This window comes from Neopelma chrysocephalum, unplaced genomic scaffold (assembly GCF_003984885.1).
Source record: "Neopelma chrysocephalum unplaced genomic scaffold, ASM398488v2 Primary Assembly neopelma1_22, whole genome shotgun sequence".
In the NCBI taxonomy this organism is placed as follows: Eukaryota; Metazoa; Chordata; class Aves; order Passeriformes; family Pipridae; genus Neopelma; species Neopelma chrysocephalum.
Window position 1 is genome coordinate 24,650,766 of NW_020897689.1, and position 23,591 is coordinate 24,674,356.

A 23,591-nucleotide genomic window follows, 5' to 3' on the forward strand; every position below is an offset into this window, starting at 1 on the left:
CATATGGTAATTATTCATTATCAACCTACATATAAATTTTTTATGCAGTATTTTACTGAGAATTTTTACAGATGCTCATCAGCATTACCTGAGAATGTGACACACAATAACAGATTTATTTGGAAAAATCTACAAGATGAAAGTACTTGTAAACAAGATGAAGGTAGCACCTCATGGTATAAAAATGATTCCACATTTAGCAGTCTTAACTGCAAAGGCACCCTTCCACCCTGCTTAAAAAAATACATGAAGAAAAACTAGAGAAGATTCTCTGCTACCAACTGCAATTTGACTGCAGAATTATGTAAATGGGGAAGGCTGAGGGTTTGTTGGATGGTGGTGTGGTGGGTTTGTTTGTTTGGCCTTCTGGGGTCTGTTCGGTTTTTCATAAGAACAGATCTTAGGTGTAAAAAATTAGAAAGGCTACTTCACAGACACACCACTCTCTAGTGAGTGAAACAACCTACCAGACTCTTGATTTGGCAAGTTTGCTTCCAGACAGATCAACGAGTTAATTCAACTTAACCTGCAACTTCATGATCACTAGAAGCAATATGAATAAGGAAATGACAAAGCTAGAGTTGCAGAGAGGGCAGACAGCCCTTTCCAGAAGCAAAGTCTTAGATCAGCATAAATTCATCAGTAATCATATCACCAGGGGTTGTAATGATTCACTGCACTTTCTACTACAGGTTTCTCTATTTCCCTGCCATTCTCCTCCCCCAAGTCAGGCTTCCACTGTCTCAGTGCGACATGGTTTCATAATATATTTTACAGTAATCCTGGCTTGAAGTATTTCCCACACACATACACCACCCTTCACCCCCACATACTCCTCTCCACTGACTCCCAACCCTGGCTGAGCTAAAGCCTGTTAACCCACCTCCTGTTAGCTCCTCAAACAGTTGAAGAAACAGATCAGATTTAAAGACAGCTTCTATGGCAAAGTTTTCTTTTAGGGCTATGTACTCTGATACTATTTTACAACACAACAGAAGCAAAACTACTTTTAACTAATCCCATTCTTGTCCTCTTACTACCATCTCTGCTCAGAAAACTCCCTCCAAAAGTGGTCCCAACACAGCATCTAAAAGGTCACCCCTTCCTTTTGGATTATTTCTCATACAGAATAGTACTCCAAGTCTGCTCACTGTGAAGCCAAAGAAATATTTGTACCAACATAGTGCAAGAAGTAACACAGGAGCAGGACAGTGCTATTTTTGGCAACGATACGACCGTAAGAGCACGTCAGCACACAACTTCAAGCCAAATCAGTTCCGTGATCTGGTTCACACCCCACTCACTTTGCAGTAAAGAGTGTTACACTGGAAGAAAGAAGAAGGAAGTACCTATCTCTCAGGAACAAGTAATGAGGAATAGATTAATACCTTAGACTGGTATTACTGAGCATGCTGTATCCTGAAATTAGAGTTTAATATTGTACATCTGACCGATGGCCTAGTTCGTAAAAGTTTAAGTAGACAGGCTGTTTCTTCATTCTTGAAAATTTTCAGATTTTCAAGCATCTCTTGGTTTTGAAAAATCAATTTCAATATACATGAAACTAGAGAAACGATGAGGTATATAGATTTACAGAGAATACACAAAAATGTATTCTGCATTAGCTTAGACCTTGCACAATGATTTTGTCTTTAGTGTATAATTATGAAATCAAAGAGAAAAGAAAAAATGTGACTTTTATCAGAAAACTACACTGAAATAGGGTGTAGTACCCTGGTTACAGGGTAAGCAGCCACCAAGCACAGGACAAAATCAATACAAAAAGAGGAACCAAGGAAGTATAAATCCAAGACAGTGGTCTGCTCAGGACTCTGCAATACACTCCCTACCCTACAGTACTGAACTTTATAACTACTAATTACATCAATATTCATTGAGATGATATTTCCATTTAATCAGTTTTAATTTTACATTGAGATATTTTCAGCTTTTTCATTCTTCCTTCTCCCAAGCAAGGATTTTGTCTGAAAAACACAGAAAAAGTCTTGAAGTATTTGGATTGCTGACTGATGTATTTAAATGGCTAAATTTTATTCTTTTTAAAAGAAAACTGCATATACTCCCTATGAACATGAAAATCCCTCCTCATATTTTGAATGTGCAGTTATTAGTCTTGCCACAAGCCAATTTTGTAAACATGAAAGTCAGATTAATGCAGTGAGCAGTTCCCTTGATTTCTTTTTAAATTCTTTTCTTCTAAAACATTTTGGTTTTTTCAAAGAAAGTAGCACCTAATTTACACGTGCATTTACTTTCTTTAGAAGTAATTCTATGGATAAGCATTATAAGCAAAATACTATGGAATTATTAAACATAATGGTATGCAATGATATGAATTTACTAATTAAAGCTTTTTCAAATAATTTCTAACTTGATTTGAATATGGAAATTCAGGGCTACAAATGGACACCGACTTCTTATTTATAAAAATAACTGTATGATTTCCATCTGAAAACTTAGATTGAGGCCGCTCAGACCTCGAGTTAATCGACATGTTGTTAGTCACAGTATTTTTCACTGATCGAGAAACCAGGTTACACAACCTGCTGTGGCAGCACAGGATATTTATTGTTCTATATCTGCATGAAGTCCTTGCCTTGTTACTAGCAGGGCTGCCTTTTTCCCCCCCTCTTCCTCTCCTCCCCCCCACCCCTGTTTCTAAGTATAGTGACAGCCTCATCAGGGTTTACTAGTAGCAGCGCAAGCTCAGTGAAAACCTGGGAAATCTAACTGGAAACACGAGAGAGAGCTTTATTTGGCAGTGCTAAAAAAACCTGGGGACAAATGGCCAAGCGGCGGTGGAAGTGCAGGCTGCACAATCAATAGGCAGAGAGCTGGATAGAGGCTCCCTTCGCTGCTGGATCGACAATCGACAGCTGAGAGACTATTTTTTGCAATGGTTGACTAAATATGGTCAGGGAAGAGAGAGGCACAAGAGAGCCTGTTTGCCTGGGAGTGCATGTTTCAAATGCTTAGCTGCCTATAAAGCCGTAACAGTTTTGCTCGTGCCCTCTAAGTGGGAAATACGGTTAGTGTCTTCTGTAGTGTGTCTGCGGGAGCCCTGACCTCGCTAGCAGACTTGACCTCTGAAGATGGAAAGTAGCTTCAACACAGACCTGCCTACAGTTAAGCCTGGAAACATAACCTCAAGCAAGAAAAGATGCAGTGCAATATCTAAGGAACTAGAAGAAACCAATATTTGCCGGGGGAGGGGGGAGACGATCGCTATTTTTTTGGTGCCTTTTTTTAATTTTTTTTTGGAAGCAACTCCAACTTTTGGGGGCTTGGTTTTGGTCTTTTGTTGGGTTTTTATTTTTCTTTTTGGCTGTGATTATTTTCATCTGACAGTGGGCTAAGTTCACCTTCCCTTGGCTTCCTAGCATCTATCCTTGGAGTCTTAACTCTCAGTCCAGCAGACATAAGGTATAATTTCTATACAACATCATCCATATTTTAGCATTCAAAGAAAGGCAGAAGGTGCCAATTAGGCACCCATCTTCATGCTTTTTTTTTTCCTTTTAAGTTTTATCTATTTAAGGTGGTGAGGTACTGTATGCACCGACATTCGCCCCCCCTTGCCTCCCCCTCCCATGTAACGAAGAGCTGATTCAGCGAATAGAGTGAGAGAGCACTCAGGATGAGATGGCTGCTGCTGATGTGTCTCTAGGTCATTACCTCTCTTCCAACTGCAAATGCTGCATGATACTAAGCTTACAGGTAACAGAACATCAGGAGACCTGCATTATTCTGCACGTTTAAAGGATGCCTATGACTTTCTGCATGTGTATCTTATTTACTAGAATGTTTTTTTTATTGTTATATTAATCCCTCTACTCTGGGAACAGCTTAATTTTGAGTGTGTTAAAGTACCAAGCATTTGTAGTGTAAAGAGCAGGTTGAAAGAAAACGTTAGTCCAAATTTCATAGCAAAAAAGAAAAAAAAGAAACAAACCCCAACTTGCTTGGTAGGTAGAATTTATTTTAAAGAAGATAAACTAATAAATTGCAATGCCATTAACTGGTTGTTCATTTCAGTGAAATATATTCTTATCTTCCTATGCACAACTAAAAAAATTACCAACTTTAAAAAGAAAACCTAATAGACAGTGTAGTAGAGCAATGCTGAGTTCTCATATAGGTCTAAGGAAAATTTTCAAGGTGCTTTATCTCAGATGTACATGAAAACAACCTACTTAAAAACTAGAATGTGACTGCTGTGATTCTAATGCTGCATTGCTGATTCTCCTTGTAGTACTGTGCTAGCTACTGCTACACTCTGATTTGCTCTCTATCAGCTGCACTAGGTTTTTGTCATGAGCTGCAGAAATTCTTACTTCCTCTGCTCTCAGCTTTCCTTATGACTATTCCAGTAACTAATTCTTAAGCTTATTTCAAGTTTACCTTCTAATGCTGTAAAGACAAAGCTTACTCTTTACCGTAACCCCAATCAACTCCTGAAATACAAATTAAGCAACTATAAGCTATATCAGACAGTCCCTTAGAAGTCAAAGCCATACTGTACATCAAATATTTAACTACCATTCCAAAACAAGTCGCACAGAATCTTATGAAACTTGGGAGTTTGTTTCTTTTGGTTTGTTTGTTCAGGGTTAATTTTTTTAGTTGTCATAAATATTTCAAGTGTGGACAAGACTTTGACTGAAGCAGGTGAGTGCCAGTTTTAAAGAACGAGAAAAGATGCCTGCAGAAGTGTTGAATTAGGTATTAGCTTTCACATGTGACCTTCGGCCTAACAATCCAAATCCTGTCACAGCAGTTAGAGGTTGTTTTCTTAATTCAATGTCATCATCTTTATGATAAGCAGGATCAATGGTGACATGTGCTTTTGTGTTTGGTCTTTGTTTTGTTTTGTTTTTTTTTAAACCACTTTGAAATACAGTGTAACTAAGTACAAACCTGCAAAGAGTTTGCAGAATACCGGATAGGATGCAAAAAGAATGGAAGTGGGATTTGGGGTAGGAAAATAAGTTTACAACTGCCATTTTAGACAAGTCTATGCTTCCCTTCAGGACACTGAAGATGCAAACTGTACCCCAGCATGAAAATCTGCTAGAAGACCTGGGAAGAAGTTGAAGCTTTTTACACTGGACTACAACTAAAAATTCCAAGAAAAGACCTTGCAAAGCTACCAGTCATTCAACTCCTCTCCACTTAAACACGATCACTTAGAACAAACAGCAAGAGACTGAAAAAATATGGAAAAGCACTTCTAACACCCATGTCATCCCAAAACAATGAACTGTAACCAGCTATAAGACACTGTGCAGGTAAATTGCATTGCAAAGTTCAGTTAGTATAGTAAGTTTATTTTCTATCATCAGTTAATCATAACGTCATTCTTCCAAAGAATTGTCAGCGTGAGTTTTACCTAATGACAGCAAGAGAATTCAGCAAAATACTTTTCAGGTTCATCAGACAGGCAGTCGAGCAACTCTATGTGTACCTGCTCAGAGCACATACTTCTTTATGTACCCATATGAACATACAATGCTATGGAATGTAAAGAAGTATGTATTTTTGGCAGGTAAGGAACGACCAGTAAGAGGAAACTAAACAGCTGCTGGAAGAAACAGGTTTCCCTCTTGTTTGAATGACATTCATGTGACAAATTGGCCTGCTACGGGTCAGCTGGTATTGCCAAAATAACTCATACTTGTTAGTAACAAATCACAAACCATTAAATTAAGTGACTATAAAAATGGCTAGGAAGAATTGTTAACAGCTGATAAGCAGAATATTAGTTGCAAACAAAATTCAAAATAAGGCTGGAAACGTAATCTTGAAATGCACCAATTAAGACTGCAGCATAGCTGCAAAATTTATTACCAGTACTCCTCACTTCATAGATCCTAAAGTAAACTTAAAAGACTGATTCTCAAAATGTATCTCATCAAAAACAAGCCACTGTTCTAGTAATCACAGCCTGTTCTGTGTATCTCAGATGGTAGTACTTAAATTTGCATCTACCATAGAATATTTAATCCACAGGTTGCAACTGAGACAAGTATTAACAGCTGAGAAATTATAGCTGTGATTTAGAGAAAATAATAGCCAAAATAATTGAGTATAATAACTTCTGCAATTTAATAAGACTTAAGTTAGAAATTTCTCCAAATCAGCACTTATTATGCTCAGTGAGCTCTTCGATACAAAGTGCAGTGTCAGGTTTAGCACAAAGTGACAATACAGAGATTTCTAGGCCACAGTTGCCAGTCAGCGGATTAAAGCTATTGACAGATTCCTAAATGAAAACACAAATGACAACTACAACCTCAAAGGTAAGTTTTCTTAAACATTATTTTCAAATAAGCTGTATTTATTTTAAATCCAAATTTAAGAAAATTGGCCATGAAAATATGACTTCATAACATCCAGAAAATTGTAAGAACTACATGAGCAATAGTTCTGCAACTGTTTCAAGTTCTAAAAGTGGTATTAATTAAAATATACTGGTGCATATCATCCCTAATTAAAGACACTCAACATCAAATTCAGGAACAAGGGAAAAACAAAAGGAAAGAACTCCCTGTTCATCAATCCAGCCATTCCTATTCATGACAGCAACCTTCTAAAAGCAGTTATTAAATAGGATATGTCCATGATACACAGGCACATTTGGCCCAGATTAAAGATTCTAACTGTACTCCTCTGGTTACTTAAATGTTTGGAAGGAAAAAAACAAACAAACAAGAAAAATAAACAAAGGCAATGTATGATTTTTAGATGGGGAAATTATTTTTAAATACTCACATAATTCTCAAATAGCTAATAATATATATAGCCTGATATTTTTAACACCTGAAACTACATATTAACCTAAATACAAAAGAAACATTATCTTATCTGAACCACTATCTTATCTGCTTAAGAAAGCAAAATATCAATATGTGTTTAAAAGCTATTTCTCTTACAAGCAGATATTTTGACATGAAAGCTGCAGTATCTTAACATCTAAATTAAAACCTGGTTTATAGTGGGAAACAAATCAAATTGCAGTAGCTTTTCTGAATAGAGCAATGCTACTGAACTTGATTACGATCACAGAAGCAATTTGGTATTACTAAAAGCTTCATTGAGGGGTTAATTGCTAAGCGTTTAGTTCTTTTCCTAAAGAGTTGGTGTGCTCAGCACCGATTGATTTGGCTTCCACTATATAATGAGACCAATTTTTTTAACAGCTTAAATTTATTTTGAAAGGGTTTTGGTAACTATTTGTCATACTGTGTTCTTTCTTGTATAACATTGCACTGCTATGCCGAAACAAAATGACAGTTCAGAGTGATACAGAAGTTAAAATTATATGTTGACATTGCTTCCTGCTAGTTCATGTTAGCATATCTCTAAGAATACATATCCAGTCACTCTAAAATGTCACATCCATCACTTAGATCAGCTGTTCAATTTTAACTGAGCACACGTTGAACTTTGGGCATCTGCTGACACAGTTGTAACTCAAACATTTCAACTGTGTGACTGACAGGGATAACAGATGCTGACATTATCAAATGCTACACGGCTTTTTTTCCACAGCCGTTTTTTGTCCCGATATGGCCAGTACATGAAACTGTATTGCCATCCAAAAGTGCACTTGAGCAGCTGTATCTGTAAAACAGTTCCTCTATAACTGGTAAAAATAGAAACTCATTTTATAGCCATCTTGATGCTTTAAGTCCAAGTGACACACCTGCTATGTTTCTATTAGGATACACGGTGTTGGGAATATATTTACATAAATCTTCTCACCAGCATCAGACTATGCAACAAACAGATGCAGACTACCCTTGACATACTCATTACTAGTGAATGGTTTGAACTAAGGTTGTCCCCTACTTTCCATTGTAGTCAAAGCTCAGAAAGAATTCAATATATGATGGGGGGAAAAAAAAAACAAACTATGTGAGCACTCACAAATGTATTAAGGACCTTAATTTAGAAGGAATCAGATGCAACTTCAGATAGTTCTTTAAAAGCTGTATTTTTCTGGCATTGAACTTTTTTACATACACTATCAGAGCCAAAAAAAAAAATCTATCCTGCTGTATTATATAATCATTCCTAAAAAGTTAATACTAACCAGAGATATAGCAATGGAATTGAAAGCACTTGACATTTATACTTGTGCTAACCAACTACAGCATAAAAGCAGCTGCAAAAGGGAACCTGCCAAAAAATGAATGGGGGGGAGTATGGGGGGAAAACTGAAACCTTCTTCCCTAGTGAAGTTTAACATAAAGAAGGGAGCTCTATATGATTAGAAATTTTAAGACTTCAGTTTCTAATCTAATCTAAAATTTCATTATTGCAGACAGGAAAAAGTTAAAACTGTAACTTTCATTTGAGACTCATCCAAAGATCCTCAAGGAAATACTCAAGGACGGAACAAATCTATACAGGTCTTTCTGGTATACAGCTTTTCATTTTGCCATCTCCAAATTAGTGAAAGAGTTAAAAATTTGCATTGACAACAAATTGTGTAACACAGAAGAAAGCCACATGTTCTTTGTGAACTGTTCATGTGCTTAAAAATGTGTTACTGAATTATAAGCTCCCTGCACTCCAATGCTTTGCTAAAGCTGGTAAAATGGAACCAAATCACCTCTTCAATGGATTTGGTCCCCTTCAACCAGCTGTAGCTATGCATTGATCACTACAGGATTTCTTATATTTTTAAAACTGGACACAAAGCCTGCTCAGAATAATTATGTAGTCCTCTCTGCAGTTCAGTTCAACTATTCTAGACAGCCTGAAGACAGAAGGTAACAAGGAGTGTAGCAAATTCTGTATTCTAAGATTTCAAGTCTGTATTCGTAAATAAATAGCTGCTGGTGTTTAATATTATGTTTACATTCAGTGAAAATTCATCTCTTAAAACATTTATAAAGAAGATAGGTAAGCAGTGAAATAAACACATTTTCCAATGATTTATTGTCTCTTGAATTTTTCCTCTGGTGCCCTTTGCAGCAAAACTGATCAAAAAAAAACAAACAAAAACCCCAGCAAAATGAAACGATCATGAACAGTACCGATAGGGCAGAGCTATTTTACGGGCACCTCTCTTTTCCTTCCACTCCCCCCCCTTTTTTTTAACTGCATGAGGGAGGAAACTGCAGGGCAGAAACTGTATTTGCCATCTTGTACATGTTGGGCATATTATTTACTATTTAAAGATAATAAATTTGTCACTGACCTCAACAGCTACAGGCTAATCTGCCATCTAATTATAGGTCTGCTCATGGAGGTTATATTCTTTCTCCAAACCAACTTGAACAAAAGTATTCTTTCAAAGCATTTTCTGACACAATATTTTAATAAGAGGTTTTAGAAACACGCTTTTTGCACTCAGCTTCAAATAAGTTTAACCTACAAACTTACTGTCACAACTGCAAATACAAAAGCAAAAAAACATTTTGACTGGTTTAGAAAATAATTGTACAAGTCTCGTTACCTCACAACTTGTCTCTTTGAGGACCTCCATGACAACACAACCTGCGAGTCCTGGAGACACTCATTAACACTAAGCAGAGGTGAGAAACCCCACCTCTCAATTAAATCGCTACAGTTAGAAATTGCACTGTCAATCCCTTCAAACCATCTGCAAAACTAAAAACGAGTAAGGATCTCCTAAATAGTAAGAAGACCACGGGGAAAACTTACAATTCTATTTTGAACCACAGTCTCCTACTTGTCGGTTTATGAACATAAAGATGACATACTCCTTGCTACTGGAGAGCAATACAGGAGATCTGCACCTTACTCCAGGATTTTAATTTTTTAATTTAAAGTCCAGCAGAATTTATTGCTCTGAGAACTGATTGTACACGTGTGAAGTCAGGTCAGCTAAGAGCAGCCTCTATTTAAGATCCTAGCTGCAGAGTGAATAAAGCTCTCTTCACAAGATACAATGCAAATCTAAAACTAACTGGGGCAACGGATATAAAATACGCCTACACTTCACAGTCATGTCTTCAGCTCAAAAATCTGAAGTCACAGGTATGCGAATAGATCAAACATAAGCAAGAGATGATAACATGGTAAAAATATCCAATCTGTACAGTATTTTCAAATTTTATTCTCCTTTTTTCTGTCTGAAAAAAATGTCATTAACACTGAAGAGGCAAAGTCTGTCAAGTTGTGAGGTTCACAGTACTGTGAAAAAAAATCCAAAATAAATGCACTTTTAATATGACTGACTCAGTTAAAAATCACAAACAAAAACCCATGTATTAAATAGAAGTTTAACTTCCCCACACTTTATTTAAAATTTCTTTTCGGCTCTATCTCATGCATAAGCTTAAAGCTACCTACAGCACAAAGTAACATTTATTCTACATTTCAACCTTATACAGTAGCATGAAAAACAGAAGTTATGCTTCTGTACCAATTCACAAGGTACAAAAAGAAACAAAATAAGAAAAGGAGAAATATTCTAGCAAGAATAAGATGCTCTCCAAAATACACTATACCCTGACTTCTGGAAAACACTGCCAAACTGTCATGGAAGATTAAGTGCTGAGTAAAATCTAACCTATTTCACATAAATTGCTATCTTTCTTATAATATTTAAGGAATATTCAAATGTTTAAAATAGAATATATTTGTTTTGATATGAAAAATTAAAAGCATTGGAATATTCTCCTCAGCATAATTTGTGGTTTGTTTTTTTTTTTCTTGGACATCTATATCCCTACTGCTCATAAGGGTCAGAATTCAGGCAAGAAGAGGTTTTGCACTAAAAATGAAATTGGTTCCAAGTACCTATTTGACATAAACTGTAAAAAATATTACAGAAATCTATTTCACTTAATTGTGGTATCCATGTACTTTAAACATGCATTTATTTTATTATCATTAACAAGGAAGATGGATGTGGACTTTATCAATACTTGGATATATAGCAAGCATTTAAATTTCAGAATTATAGATATGCACACAAATGTATACACATTTACATACATATATGAACATATGTTTAACTTTTATAAAATAACAGACAACAACATAATATCTTCATATATTTGAATATACGGGGAATTTAGTGCACTGTATCCATATAAAAGCACCACATCCAGAAGCCACAAAAACTCCAGTTTAGGTGGAGCAGGAAAGCTTAGATTAGGAAAAATAGGTCCTTAAGTAAGGTTTCAAGCAGAATTTATTATGTACTGTTTGTGATCCATAGCAGCTACAAGCTGAAGTTCAGGGGGTTATTTTTAACAGTGTTTTAAACAGCTTGTGCTTAGTGCATTTAACAGATGAGTAAAAGCCATTGTTCTGTACAGATTAGGAAAACAGAGGCAAATATAAAACCTTCGGTTTCATTCAGAAACAGGTGAGTGGTAGAACTACAGAATCAACAATGAAACTAATAAGTGTCACTAAAGTTTTGAAGAATATAAAACTCCACTCCTAAATGAATTAAACTCTTACAATGATTTTTGGCTGCAGGAGAGAAATCAAAATACATTTATTTTGGTTTCATTTTCAGTCATTTCTTCCCAGGCTGATGTCTGACACTGTGAGCACTACATTTTACATGAAACTACTACTTCTGTGATGTAGTACATTGTGTACAATGCGTACAACAATCTCTTTCTGCATGCTTCAGAAATGCTCAGATGGAACTGCAACCAAAAAAAAATATTAAATATCAAGTGAAACCCTATGTGTGTGGGGAACTCACACATGGTACAAATCACTAATACTGGAAATATTTTCCTATACTTCCAATAAAAACTTTTGTAAAGGAGAGAAGATTCTGGGGAAAACTGCACTATGCCTCACATTCTACCAACCATCAAAATGACCCAGTGTGAACTACAACTTGGATCCCTCCATCAAAGGAGCAGTTGGCCACTCCTAAAACACTCACTCACAGAAAAACCTTCACACCTATGAAGAACATTTTTTCCCCATACAATTTCCCTGCACCTCATATTGGATCGTGGTCACACAAACCAACTACCACAAGAGCTGAAGAAAAGCACTGGACAAAAAAAACCTAACAAAAAAATACCCCACCTTGGTAACTGAGACAAGAAATAGTGCTCTTCGCTAATGCTGTTACGTAAATAAGAAGAATTCACATTAAGTGAAGAAGTTACCAAGTCAGACTTGAAAGAATTGTCTTTTGAATGCGAAAAGTAAGCTCTCTTCACCTGGTCCTTGACATGTTCTCCTGAAGACCCTTTATGAGTACCGTAGAAAGTGGTAAACACATTTCTTGATCCTATCAACACTTCCAACCACTACTTCTGCTTTGGGAAGTGCAATTCCATTCCATATGCACATATAAATATTTACATTTACTTCTTAACTATCAGCCTTGATAGCAATGTTCTAAGAGATTAACTCAGATTTTAATCCCATACACTAATATGGGTGCAATTTATACTAATTTACAACTTTATTTATCCAACTTCACTCGATTGAAAAGTAGAATTTAGTAGTAAACAATTATTTTTGTGTAAACTATACTGAATCCTCCATCACCGTATGATAAATTATTATTGAAGTCTTGCTAGAATGACAGCTTTTAAAAATGCTATTTATCCACAATAAGCAACCATGTCTCAGTTTAATGAGACAGAAATGTTTGCTAAGGAGGGAAGGATAGGAGAAAGAAAAGCCAAAGTCCTCCTTCTGAGTAATTATAACTTTGAAATTAAGAGGCTCTGGTCGAAAAGGTGTGGAAAAGAAAATAACAGCCCTTTACTAAAAATATATATATGTGTGTGTGTGCAACGCAACAGAACAAGCACCAGCTCCGTGACCAAGCCCCCACCAACACAATCACGCATTCCGTCCCTCGGCGCAGTTATAACCACCCCCAGCAGGGGGCGCCCCAGGAGGCGGGGCTGCGGTGCCTCACTCACGGCCACCAGGGGGCGCTGTTGCGCCTCCAGGAGGGGCAGGTGATGGGGGGGAACCCAGGGAGCGCTTTGCCGACTGCCAGACGAGCCCACACAGCAAAAGGCGGATCTCGGTCACAGCAGCTGGTCTGAGACCCCTAGGTGAGCACTCCCCACAAGGACTATCCTGCTGTATCCCAGAGTGGGGGTGGTTGGAAGCCCCTTCGCAGACAGCGCCAGCCCCAGGCAGTCCACGTCGGGCCCGGGGCTGTGGAGGCGGCAGCTGGCAAGGGACGGAGGTGCCAGTCCATCCAGTTAAAAAAAACAGGGAGACCAGGAGACGAATGAGAACTCCTTTGGTCTTCAGCTGCAACCAGGAGGCATCCAGGCAGTGGGCAGAAGTCAAACTGGGACCTCCCTCGGGGCTCGAGTAAGCCAATGACCCGTCTGAAAAAAATGAATCCAGAGCTCTTCCTCCCCACACCGCTCCCCGAGTCCGCGCAAAAGTCAAAGTCTCACCCCCAGAGGAAAAAAACTGATCTCTCCCTTCCCCCCAACAGTGGATACAGGGGGGATGGAGTTTCCCTTATGCAATTTAGCTGGTGTGCCGAGGTTATTCAGCATTTCAATGAAGTGGTTGTTAAGTCTCAGACTCACCTAACAATGGAGTCTTAGCTTACTAGCAAGAAGCGATTGGTATGGGAAAATTCACCAGGAAAAAATAAAAAAGTATAAAGCTATGACAAACCAGCAACACAACTATTCCATTAAGTTCTACCTATGCAATAGTTTTTTAAGGCTACCCTAACTGAAGACTGAATGTAGACATATAGTATGCCACTAGCATAAAACAAACTATGCCTTAAAACGAACTTTTTCAGTTGAGTCACTATATAAAAGCTAAAATAGGAACTTCCTTCACTACATACTTCTAAGAAAATATAATTAACTGTTTCTTATCTGTCAAGTACAATTTAATGCAACAATCCTCAGATCACTTTGTAACTGTGTGGTATGCTTAATAATTACTCACAAATAAGTATTCTTAGAAAACTCAAATCCCTTTGCCAATTCCAATATTCACAAAGGGAAAATTTTTATAAATCTTATCTCAAGATTCCATCTTTAAGATCTTACTTTGTAACTTAGCAAAACTTTTATTGGCCCAATTTTACAGCCATGGCAGGAAATTCCCCAGGAATTTGGAGTTACCTGAATACAGCATTAAACTGAACAGACTAGTAACTTCAGTCTAGTAACAGCATCCAAGTATTAGAAAGATGCGCAGCTAAGTAACATCAACATTTAAGAAATACAACTACATGTAGATGTACAGATCGTTTGAAAGAATACCTCAGTTCTACCTTCCTGTGCATTTGGTTTCCTTTTACAAATCATAAAGAATAATCTTAAAAAGAAATCTTTACCTAGGGTTTCCTCTTAGGGCAGCATGGTGAAGAGCATTAAACCCATTGTTGTTGGTGATAGTAACATCTGCTCCAGCTTCTAACAGTACAGCAAGGATGTCATCACGCTTTTTACTTATTGCATCATGAAGTGGAGTGTCACCTTCAGAATCCTAAAACCAGAAATAACTTACATCAATTTTAGCATGCATCCACATTAAAAAAATGCTAATATCACTAGGAAAACAGACTACACAAACACAAAACAGCTCTTCAAGACCTGAAAATATTGTTATACTGCAGAGTTCAGAGCAAGCTGCTTCTTGTCTCGCTCTAGTTTTGTAAATGCTTCAGTGCGTAACCCTACCTTGGGCTCCAGAATTCTACAGTTACACTATGGCCAGAACTACGCTTTCCATCCGATAGTACTAAACACACTGGTGTGGATATTGACTTCTCTATGCCTCATATCCAGATGGAGTTGATGTCCATATTACAATTTATGCCCTAGCCTAACAGTGAGAAGACACATCCATTTAAGCTTATTTGCAGCTATAAAGGCAAAATCTCCACATTTATGCTTCCAGTAAAATTCTCACACCATATAAGTCAGGAAGCCTTTTGTCACCAACACTGAGTCAGCTGCAAACTAACACAGAAACTGAACATTTTAGCAATACACTAGTACGAAAATAAATCTCTACAGTGAGAACCGAAAACTGCCAAAGAAAAAGTGCCAGAATATGGAAATACTTGAACCAGCGTGAACCAGTTTGCCAAAACTTAGTTATGTAGCTTTGTAGCTTTTATTTGGTTTAATCAATCATATTTTCTGAATTTACTGTTTACAGACTAATGTTTACACAGTGAATTGACTGGAGTAGTAGAATGCTGGCCATTTAAATTCCAGTCATGCATCAGTTTGAATTCCCTGAGCTCTCATCAACCAAATCAATCACCTACTCACACTTGCACATCACAGTTCCTCAGCACACAGGTAGAATCTGAAAGTCCAGTCCTATCAATGACAATTATATTTTCCAGATGGAGCACCGTAGCACCATTCTACTGAATTTTTCAATTCAAACAAAATTCTATAAAGCCAGGAAAATCCACTCTGACTACCCATACATCATTAAGTGATATGCAGTCACCCTTTACTGGCCTCAGCACATCAGATTCCTTATTATATCTACTGTTCAGTAAATACTAAATAGGGTCTGGATGGACATAAAGCTCAACTTCAGCAAGATCAAGACAGCACATAAAGAGTCAGGGGAAAAGAGATAAATAAGCAATCACTATATTCACTAATTTCAAGAAAGTTTTTGCTCATCTTCTTTTATGTGCATATACAGCTTCAAAAAAAACCTCTGATTGTGGACATGGCAAAAAAAGGAGGTAATGTGTTATTACTGCATATCTGTATTTGCCCAGGCCATTAGACCTTTTTTTTTTCTGATGCAAACCTCTTCAAACTTACCCATTCTCATTAGTTTTACTAATGCAGAGGATGCAGTTGCATTCAGCTCATGCAGAGCATGGATACCTGCTTATTTGATAGCACATTTCCACTCTACCTTCTCAACAGGACATTGCACTTCTGTTTCAGCTTCCACCACATTCATTATAGATGAAACTACCTGTGAAATATGGTACTTGAGATCCTATGCATGAGGGCTTTCTAGATAAAAAGCTAAACATTTAAAAGAATCTGGCTAAATAGTTATTAATCATAGGTCAATTTGGGGAGAAAAAATAAAAGGTTTCTTTTAATGAAACATTCCACCGTATCATCAACCTGCTAAACTGTAGCTTGCAGAAGGAGCAAGCAGCTGTGAGTTTGATATAGGAGAAATTAATCTGGAGGGAAAGTTAACAATTACAATGTGAAAATACCAATTAATAGCAACTGGTTAGAATACATCAGGTGCCAATCTAACTATCAAGAAAAGAAACAGATCTAATAGCATTTTTGTTACAGTTGATCACACCTTGGAGTAGAGGTTGAAACAGACAACTTTACAAGGTCTTTTCCTTTCAACCCCACTTTCCATAATTTTTCTATCACCTACATGGAGCAAATCATAAAATTCAGCAGCTGCAAAGTGAACTTACATTAAAATTTACTTTACCTGGAGACTGGGATGGCAGCCGAAGTCCAGTAAAGTCTTCACAACCTGCAGATGACCTTTGTTGACAGCAATATGGAGCGGAGTCTGCCTGCGCTTGTTGCGAGCATTCAGATCAGCACTGCCTCGGTGCAACACCTCAATCACAGCACCCTCGTCACCAAAGGCTGCATGGTGGACGGCCCTGTCTCCATCTTTGTCCTGAAGTAGAAACATTCAGGTGTGTATATTTCACATTTCCTTTGCATTTAAATAAGAAGGTGAATTTAAACTGAACAATTGCACATATTTATTTAAAAAGAAAAATTAGACAACCATACCACCATCAAAATATGTAATTAAAATAACTGCTCAAACCACAATAGAGGATAAAGAATCTGTTCATATATACACATACATATTCTATGACATAATATTCTACACCATATACAACAATTGCCCTGAATCTTTGTGTGATGTGTTCATCAAACTCAAACCGATTAATTTGGGTTTCTATTACAAAACAACCACTGTCAAAAAAAACCCCAAATCAAAACCACCAAAAAAAATCCACAAAAAAAATCCAACCCCCAAACAGTAGGACTCAGGGTAGTCCTTCCTGTAACCCAGGAACTGTTACAGATTCCAAATCATGGTGTAAGACATGAGAATTGCCTTGTTCATACAACTAAGTTAATATTATTAGGGTTTATTGTATGTGTCTTAGTTTTCACTTCCACCTTTTCCAAAGAAAATTTGTAATTGACGCTGAAATTAAATAGAATCTCTGATTCTATGATGATAATTAAAACTCTAATTCAGTTTGTTTCAGTTTCATCCAAACTGAGGATTAAGGTATGAAAGTCATAAATTTATCAGTTTGGGTTATTTTAACATTCATAAAAGTTGACTGTACAACATGAAACATTTTAGAATATTAATCAAGTGATTTCAGCGTTAATGATGGTACACAAAAGCTAAAAGTAAAATTGAAGCTATATAACAGGTTTCAATGAAGTAACTTCCATAAGCTAGTTTCTAACTGATTATTTGTGCACAGTTTAATATTATTATGTATTTATAGGATTTAATTTTGAAAACAGAGAAACACTGAAAATTGTAAGATAAAATCATAGCTGGTCAAGGGCTCACTAGCTCTCTTGAGTAAGCTTAGGTTCTCTTATCAATTTGCTTCTTCAACAATAACTTTTAAAAGTACATTTTATTATGCATAACACATTTCTAATATATTTTATATCAGTGCAAAAATTAATAGCTCTTGCATAAACTGTATTTGCACAATTACAAGTTACCAATGAGACCAGTTACAGAATTTAAAATGGTGGAAGAGGACTTATCGCCTAATTATCAAATATATCTTTTTGAAAACATGAATATGATTTTCAAGATGGTCAGGGCAATAAGTAGCAGTTTGAATAGCTTTTGAAAAGATATTTTTATGCCTTCCAAATCAACTCACACCACCAAATTGTCTTCTCAGATAGCAGGATTCCTTCTCAGGCTCATCTAACATGAACAAACAGCCAAAAGAAGCCAAAGCTTGCCCATTTGGAAGGGGAAAGGATTAGAAATGGGAACTTCTCTGGATTTTTCATCTGGTTATAAGGATCAATATGAGGTGAACTTTATCAAGAGTGTGACAGTAATGCTAAACTGCTGTAACATTTGTATTTACTGCTACAACATTTGTATTTACAGAGCACTTGGTTTCACAGGTACATGGTAAGTTGTCTTTTCATATTTGCAGTCTGCAAAGTACACAGAGATATTTACTGATGAAACCCCATATAATTATTGAATATTTTAGTTTTAACATGTTCCAATTTTGAGATACAAACCCCTGACTTTATTAAATCATAATGTACAGAATTCCTACTTTAATGAGCAGAGGTCCAAAATTGTGCAGGCTTTTTTTTTAGCTCAGCATCAAAACAAATAATCTAAGGAGCTAAATCCCACTGCGTAGTTACTACACAGTAGCATTAATACACCTAGAAAAAGCTACCAACTAGTTAATCATCTCTCCTAAGACTTATATTTAGATATAAATCTAAATATTAAAAACACTGTATTTCTATACATGCCAACAATATAATGTTGTCAGTACTGTCAATATAATATCTGATATCTATTAATTTCTGCAGACTAGAAGGCTATAAATTTTTATTATGCACTATCTACATCAAGCTTTTTGAGTTGTCAGTAACAAACTGTTTTCTGACTAAACAGAGGCCACTTGTATTCTACATTAAGCCCTCAGAGGCACAAACACTGAGGAGACAACAATTGAGGGCACCCCCAGAAAACGTAATCATGAACATAAATACACTGCAGTAATGACTATAAGTGTAAATATATCCAACTCAGCTATAAAGCAAGGAAAGTAAGGATTTTTATCCATTGCTTTCACGCCACAGACCACAACAGTGAAGTAAACAGGCTAAATTATTGCTCTCTCCTTAATGCGACAGCTCTGCTGAGTCTTTGGATGACAATTTATAAACAGATGATATTTTTAATGCCTGAAAAATATAACTATTAATCTAATAATAGTATGTAAATTATTAATATTATAATATCTAGAGCAATTATATAATTAAGTGGGAATACCATCTTCACCTAAGCAACACAAAGTTACATGAAAAAGGCTTGAAAATTCAAATAAAATCCCTGGCAATTTTTTTTAATGCTAGTGTTATGGTACTTCTGAAGCAAACACGAACTCTTCACAATTCCAGTGCTAGCAAATTCCAGTGCTTCTACCTACCTCCCTAATGCTTCTAACCCTTCCTTATACCAATAAAAAAGCATTAGTTCACCATTTGATTAACATGGCAGCTCTGAATACCATAGCACAGATGAAAAGCAGTTTAGTCTAATTTTAATAGTATATGCTATGTACTGCAGAGAAAGCACTACTTATATCTAAAATAAAGCTACTTCACAGAAATCAGACCACAGAAAGTATGTACTGCATTGAATCTAAGCCATCTTTAGAACTTAGAAAAATCTTTATAAAGTAATGGTGTATCTGTGAATATAAAAATAATTTTAGTTCCAAAAATTACATCATTGCTTCATTTATGTTTTAACATTTTATAACTTCTGTATATCAAATACAATTTAATGCCAAATGCCCAAGCATGTAAAGTTATTTTTCTGTTACACAAACAATAACTGGGCATACAATTAGTTTCTTAGCATTCTTTAGGCTTCAATTTTTAGCCTTAGAAAATCAAATTTGACAGATCCTTCTTGTGCTTCACAAAATGAGAAATGGTTGCAATGTCAGTGATGCTTCAACATGTAAATAAATTAGTCAAAATCAATTCAAAATGCAAATATCACAGTAGGCTGATAGACAATTCTCACAAACAATAATTCTAAAACACCTAAACAAGAGAAACCCTTCCATTTTCAGTGAAGTTAAAAAAGAAAAGGCACTGAAAACCTGGAAGCAGAGTTGTCAGTTTCTACTCAAAGATACTGCTATTACTTTCTGCTTAAACTTGCCTTTGTTAAGAACTCAAAGCGTTCTCCTAACTGGACACTGTATATAAGAAGCACAGCAAGCATCTGAAGATGCAGCATCTGACAACAGCTTTTTCCCCGCAATGCTAAAGAATTAGATACCAACCCTTTACAATACCGTTAGTAGGAGTCTAATTTGAGAACACGATCACAGTAATAAAAGCAGTTTTTCACTATCACTGACACTTAAAAAGAAGGCAAGTCCATTAGAACTGCTATGTATGTAACCAAGTTTAAAGTTTAAGGACACATAAAGTACATTTTGAAGTATTTAGGTTACCTCTGCCTCTACATCCACGTTCTGTTTCAGAAGCAACTTCAGAATGTCGACATGGCCGTTCTGACTAGCAGCTTGCATAGCTGTGTGTCCAGCACACTGCCCGTTCACCTGGAAGTGTATCAGTACTTGGAGGTAAGTTGTAAGATACACACAAATACTCACAAGACTGTTTAGTGGTACAAAACTTAAAGCAACACCATACATATCATAGAATCAAATGAACAATCCTTAGCTGCCTTTCTAGCACATACAGATGATCTCCTAGGTCTTCTCTATTTCATTTTTAGATTGAGGGAAAGAAGAAAAAATGGATTTATTTAAAACATTAAGACATTAATGATACTTGGATTAAAAACTTTCATCTTTGGGCTACTTTTTGAGAGGCAAGATTTTTGAGAACAGGTTTCAGATTTATACCAGTCCTCTGCTCTACAGTACATTTAACTTCATTGTCTAATTTATGGCAACAGGAATCAGTCAGAACAAAATACCATGTTTTGCACAACCTTTACAAATCAGTCCTCAGAACTGAAGAAGTCTCTTATCTGCAAGAATTACTACTGTTGTAGTGAGAAAAATATCTGATTGTGACTTTAAAATCTGTTCCCCGAATCAAGTCTTACAATTATTTAGCATGTTCTTTTAGACTCTTCAACACTAGGTGATTAGACAAGTTGGTAAAAGGAATCTGACAGAGACCAGATTAGATGATCTACCTTGTGAGTTAATAAAACACGATGAAAACTCACAACAGCAGCATAAAAAAAAAAAAAATCCCCCAAAATCTACCCTCCTTCTTTCTATCCCCCTTGAAACAAAAGAATTTGAAGACCCTTCACTAATGGTGAGTGAGCGGTTCTCTGAGCCAACTCTGGCAGACAGAGGTTGAAAGGTATTTTAATTCATGGCAGACAAAACAACACAAAGTTTGTCTAGCAAAAAAGTATGTACAGTTCTATGTTCACACAGCCCACACACATTCCATAGGTCAACAAACAGGAAAAGAGACACTGGAACTAACTGTACTACTTCTAAGCAGACACGCTACTGACTGGTAAGGAGTATTCAGGCCAGCTTCACTTCTCTTAGTATTACAGGTCCCCAAAAGAGGTACTCCCAAAACAGACCACTCACATCTACATCTGGTCTCTTTAGCAAGTCTTCCACTTTAGCAACATCTCCGTTGGCAGCAGCTTTAACCAATTCTTCATTAAGATCTCCAGATTCTTGAGTTTCAAATAATTTTTTCAATAGCTGGGACAACCGCTCTGTAATTGTTAAACAAAGGACAACTAAGATTACAATTATAATCCCACAAGAACAGAAAAAAACCCAGCCACATTTGTCATGTTTCTAACAACACGTATATAGTAATACACAAACTACCATAAAATGGCAGCTGTAAAATATCAGAGAGTTCTAACTAAGAACTGGACCATTATACTCTTTAGACAGCTGAGCCTTTCACATCAGACATTTCAAATCAAAGCTGATTGAACTACAAATAGCTTGTCTCCCACAAAATACAGAATGGATGAAGTAAAACATGAATTTACGTATTGCTATAACATATTTTCTATCTTCAGGTATATCCTGTCCTCTGTGATTTGAAACACTAAGTTGTATTACTCTTCTAGCTAGTTTTATGGCCACTGTGACTTTGTCTTTATCGCAGAAAACTCGCTGTATCTATGCCTCCCTAGGAAAAAATCTAGAAAACTACGTAGAAAGGTTTCTTGGCATTAAAGCAAATATTTGAAAAGGAAAAAACAACCAGCTATGACCAAAGAAAGGAAAAACTCTAGTTTAATTATCTGTGAAACAGCCAACAGAACATAAAACACATTGGAGAGTCTCTCTGCCTTTTTATTAGATGAATGAGAGCATGTTCAACAAAACTGAATGAGATTACACAGACGCAAAAAAATCCCACTATAATTAGTCAAAGGATGTCTGACTAAATTTTAAGACAGAAATTTCAAAGAAAAAGTATTCTGAGTAACCACCTGTAACCGACTCCTCACCTATGCTTGCCATCTCACACTACCTATTAAACAAGGAGTCTGCTTGCTACTGTCAGTAATACTCTCTTCATGCCTTGGTCCCTATTTCAGTCTAATCTCCCAACCATTTAAATTTTTAAGTCCTTAGAGCAAACCTTCAAAGACACACCCGCACTGTGACCAAACAGAAGTTCTTGATCAAAATAATAACAAACATCTCCATATTGACTGCAAACTTTTTTTGTATCTTTCTGAAGTACAACTTCAATTAGCTCAACTCCAAGTCTATTATTAACCTTGCATACAAACTATGGACTAGTACTTATTAATAGATTTTTAATTAACACAATTATTTGACATACATACATTCCTGTTTATTCTTCAAACTTACCACCTGATGCATTACTTATAGCAGATCCTGCTGATGCCACCTTTGAGACAGCTGCTGGATTATAGGTCCAAGATGTCCCACAAACCTCTACCTTTAAGTCGCTGTCTGAATAGATCTGCTGGACCCGACCAACTTTACCTAAAGTCTACATTAAAGAAAACATCAAATGCAAATAATGCTAAAAGTAAAATATTTAGAAATCTGAACGTTTTATATAAATTTCATGAAGTCCATTGTTTAATAGTGCAGTTGCTAATACCTTTAGCTAAGTTTCATCAGGTTGAGTAGATTGCTACATCTGAGCAAGTTTTACACTGCCTTTGATGAAATACACTTTCTCTAACTTAAAAGAAAATCACTTTTAGACTGCCACAGCCTACAAGTATTATTACCAATCTAAGGAGTCTTTCTGCTGTGCCTTTTGCAACTGGACGTGCCTATCTCGCATTGGCCTTTTTAGCCACCAGCGCGCTTGTAACAAATGTGGGTAGAGCCCTCCCCAAATCTTCGTTCGCGAAGCCTAGCCATGGTGATGAGCTAGAAATACCATACAAGCTTTAATCATTCTATGAATCTAAACACACAACTACTTACTGGAAGCATTGCTTCAGCCCACTCTCCGTGGCCTCTCTGAAGAAGCTTGATTCGCTCTAAGTCATAACATACTTTAACAAGGTCACCCACTTGAAATTGAGAGGTGCCTCCTTCTGCACCTTGAGCAGCATCTCCACTTCGGACAACATTGGCCTTGGTGAGAACAGCTGGATTAAATGTCCACCTAAACAATGAATCGTTTTAAGTAGAACTTAAACACATAAAGTGAAGTATATGCTTAAAAGTTATCTGTTGGACAAGTTTCTGCTTGTATGCCTACAAACCTTCTGCACTTGGATACTATGGCATATTTGTTGTTAACCATTTTTTGTCCATGAACTCGTCTGTAGCTCATTAATTGAAT

General features: G+C 36.5%; 1 protein-coding gene and 1 long non-coding RNA gene across 5 annotated transcripts in view; one reads left to right on the top strand and one right to left on the bottom strand.

Annotated features, from left to right (window-relative positions):
- MIB1 (mindbomb E3 ubiquitin protein ligase 1) overlaps positions 1-23,591 on the bottom strand; it is an 81,346-nt gene that overhangs the window by 30,719 nt on the left and 27,036 nt on the right. For 3 of the 4 annotated variants that reach the window (XM_027675332.1, XM_027675323.1, XM_027675315.1), the window contains exons 7-13: positions 23,228-23,411; positions 22,634-22,778; positions 21,374-21,507; positions 20,240-20,347; positions 16,432-16,629; positions 15,877-15,939; positions 14,318-14,469 (exon numbers count right to left, since the gene is read on the bottom strand). In XM_027675332.1, coding sequence (XP_027531133.1) covers positions 14,318-14,469; positions 15,877-15,939; positions 16,432-16,629; positions 20,240-20,347; positions 21,374-21,507; positions 22,634-22,778; positions 23,228-23,411 — 984 coding nt within the window. The remainder of the gene's footprint in view (positions 1-14,317; positions 14,470-15,876; positions 15,940-16,431; positions 16,630-20,239; positions 20,348-21,373; positions 21,508-22,633; positions 22,779-23,227; positions 23,412-23,591) is intronic. The other variant, XM_027675340.1, reaches the window with a different exon arrangement.
- On the top strand, positions 2,757-6,331 carry LOC113963870. The gene is made up of 3 exons (XR_003532989.1): positions 2,757-3,444; positions 3,545-3,738; positions 5,052-6,331. It is a non-coding gene; the product is annotated as an uncharacterized LOC113963870 (long non-coding RNA).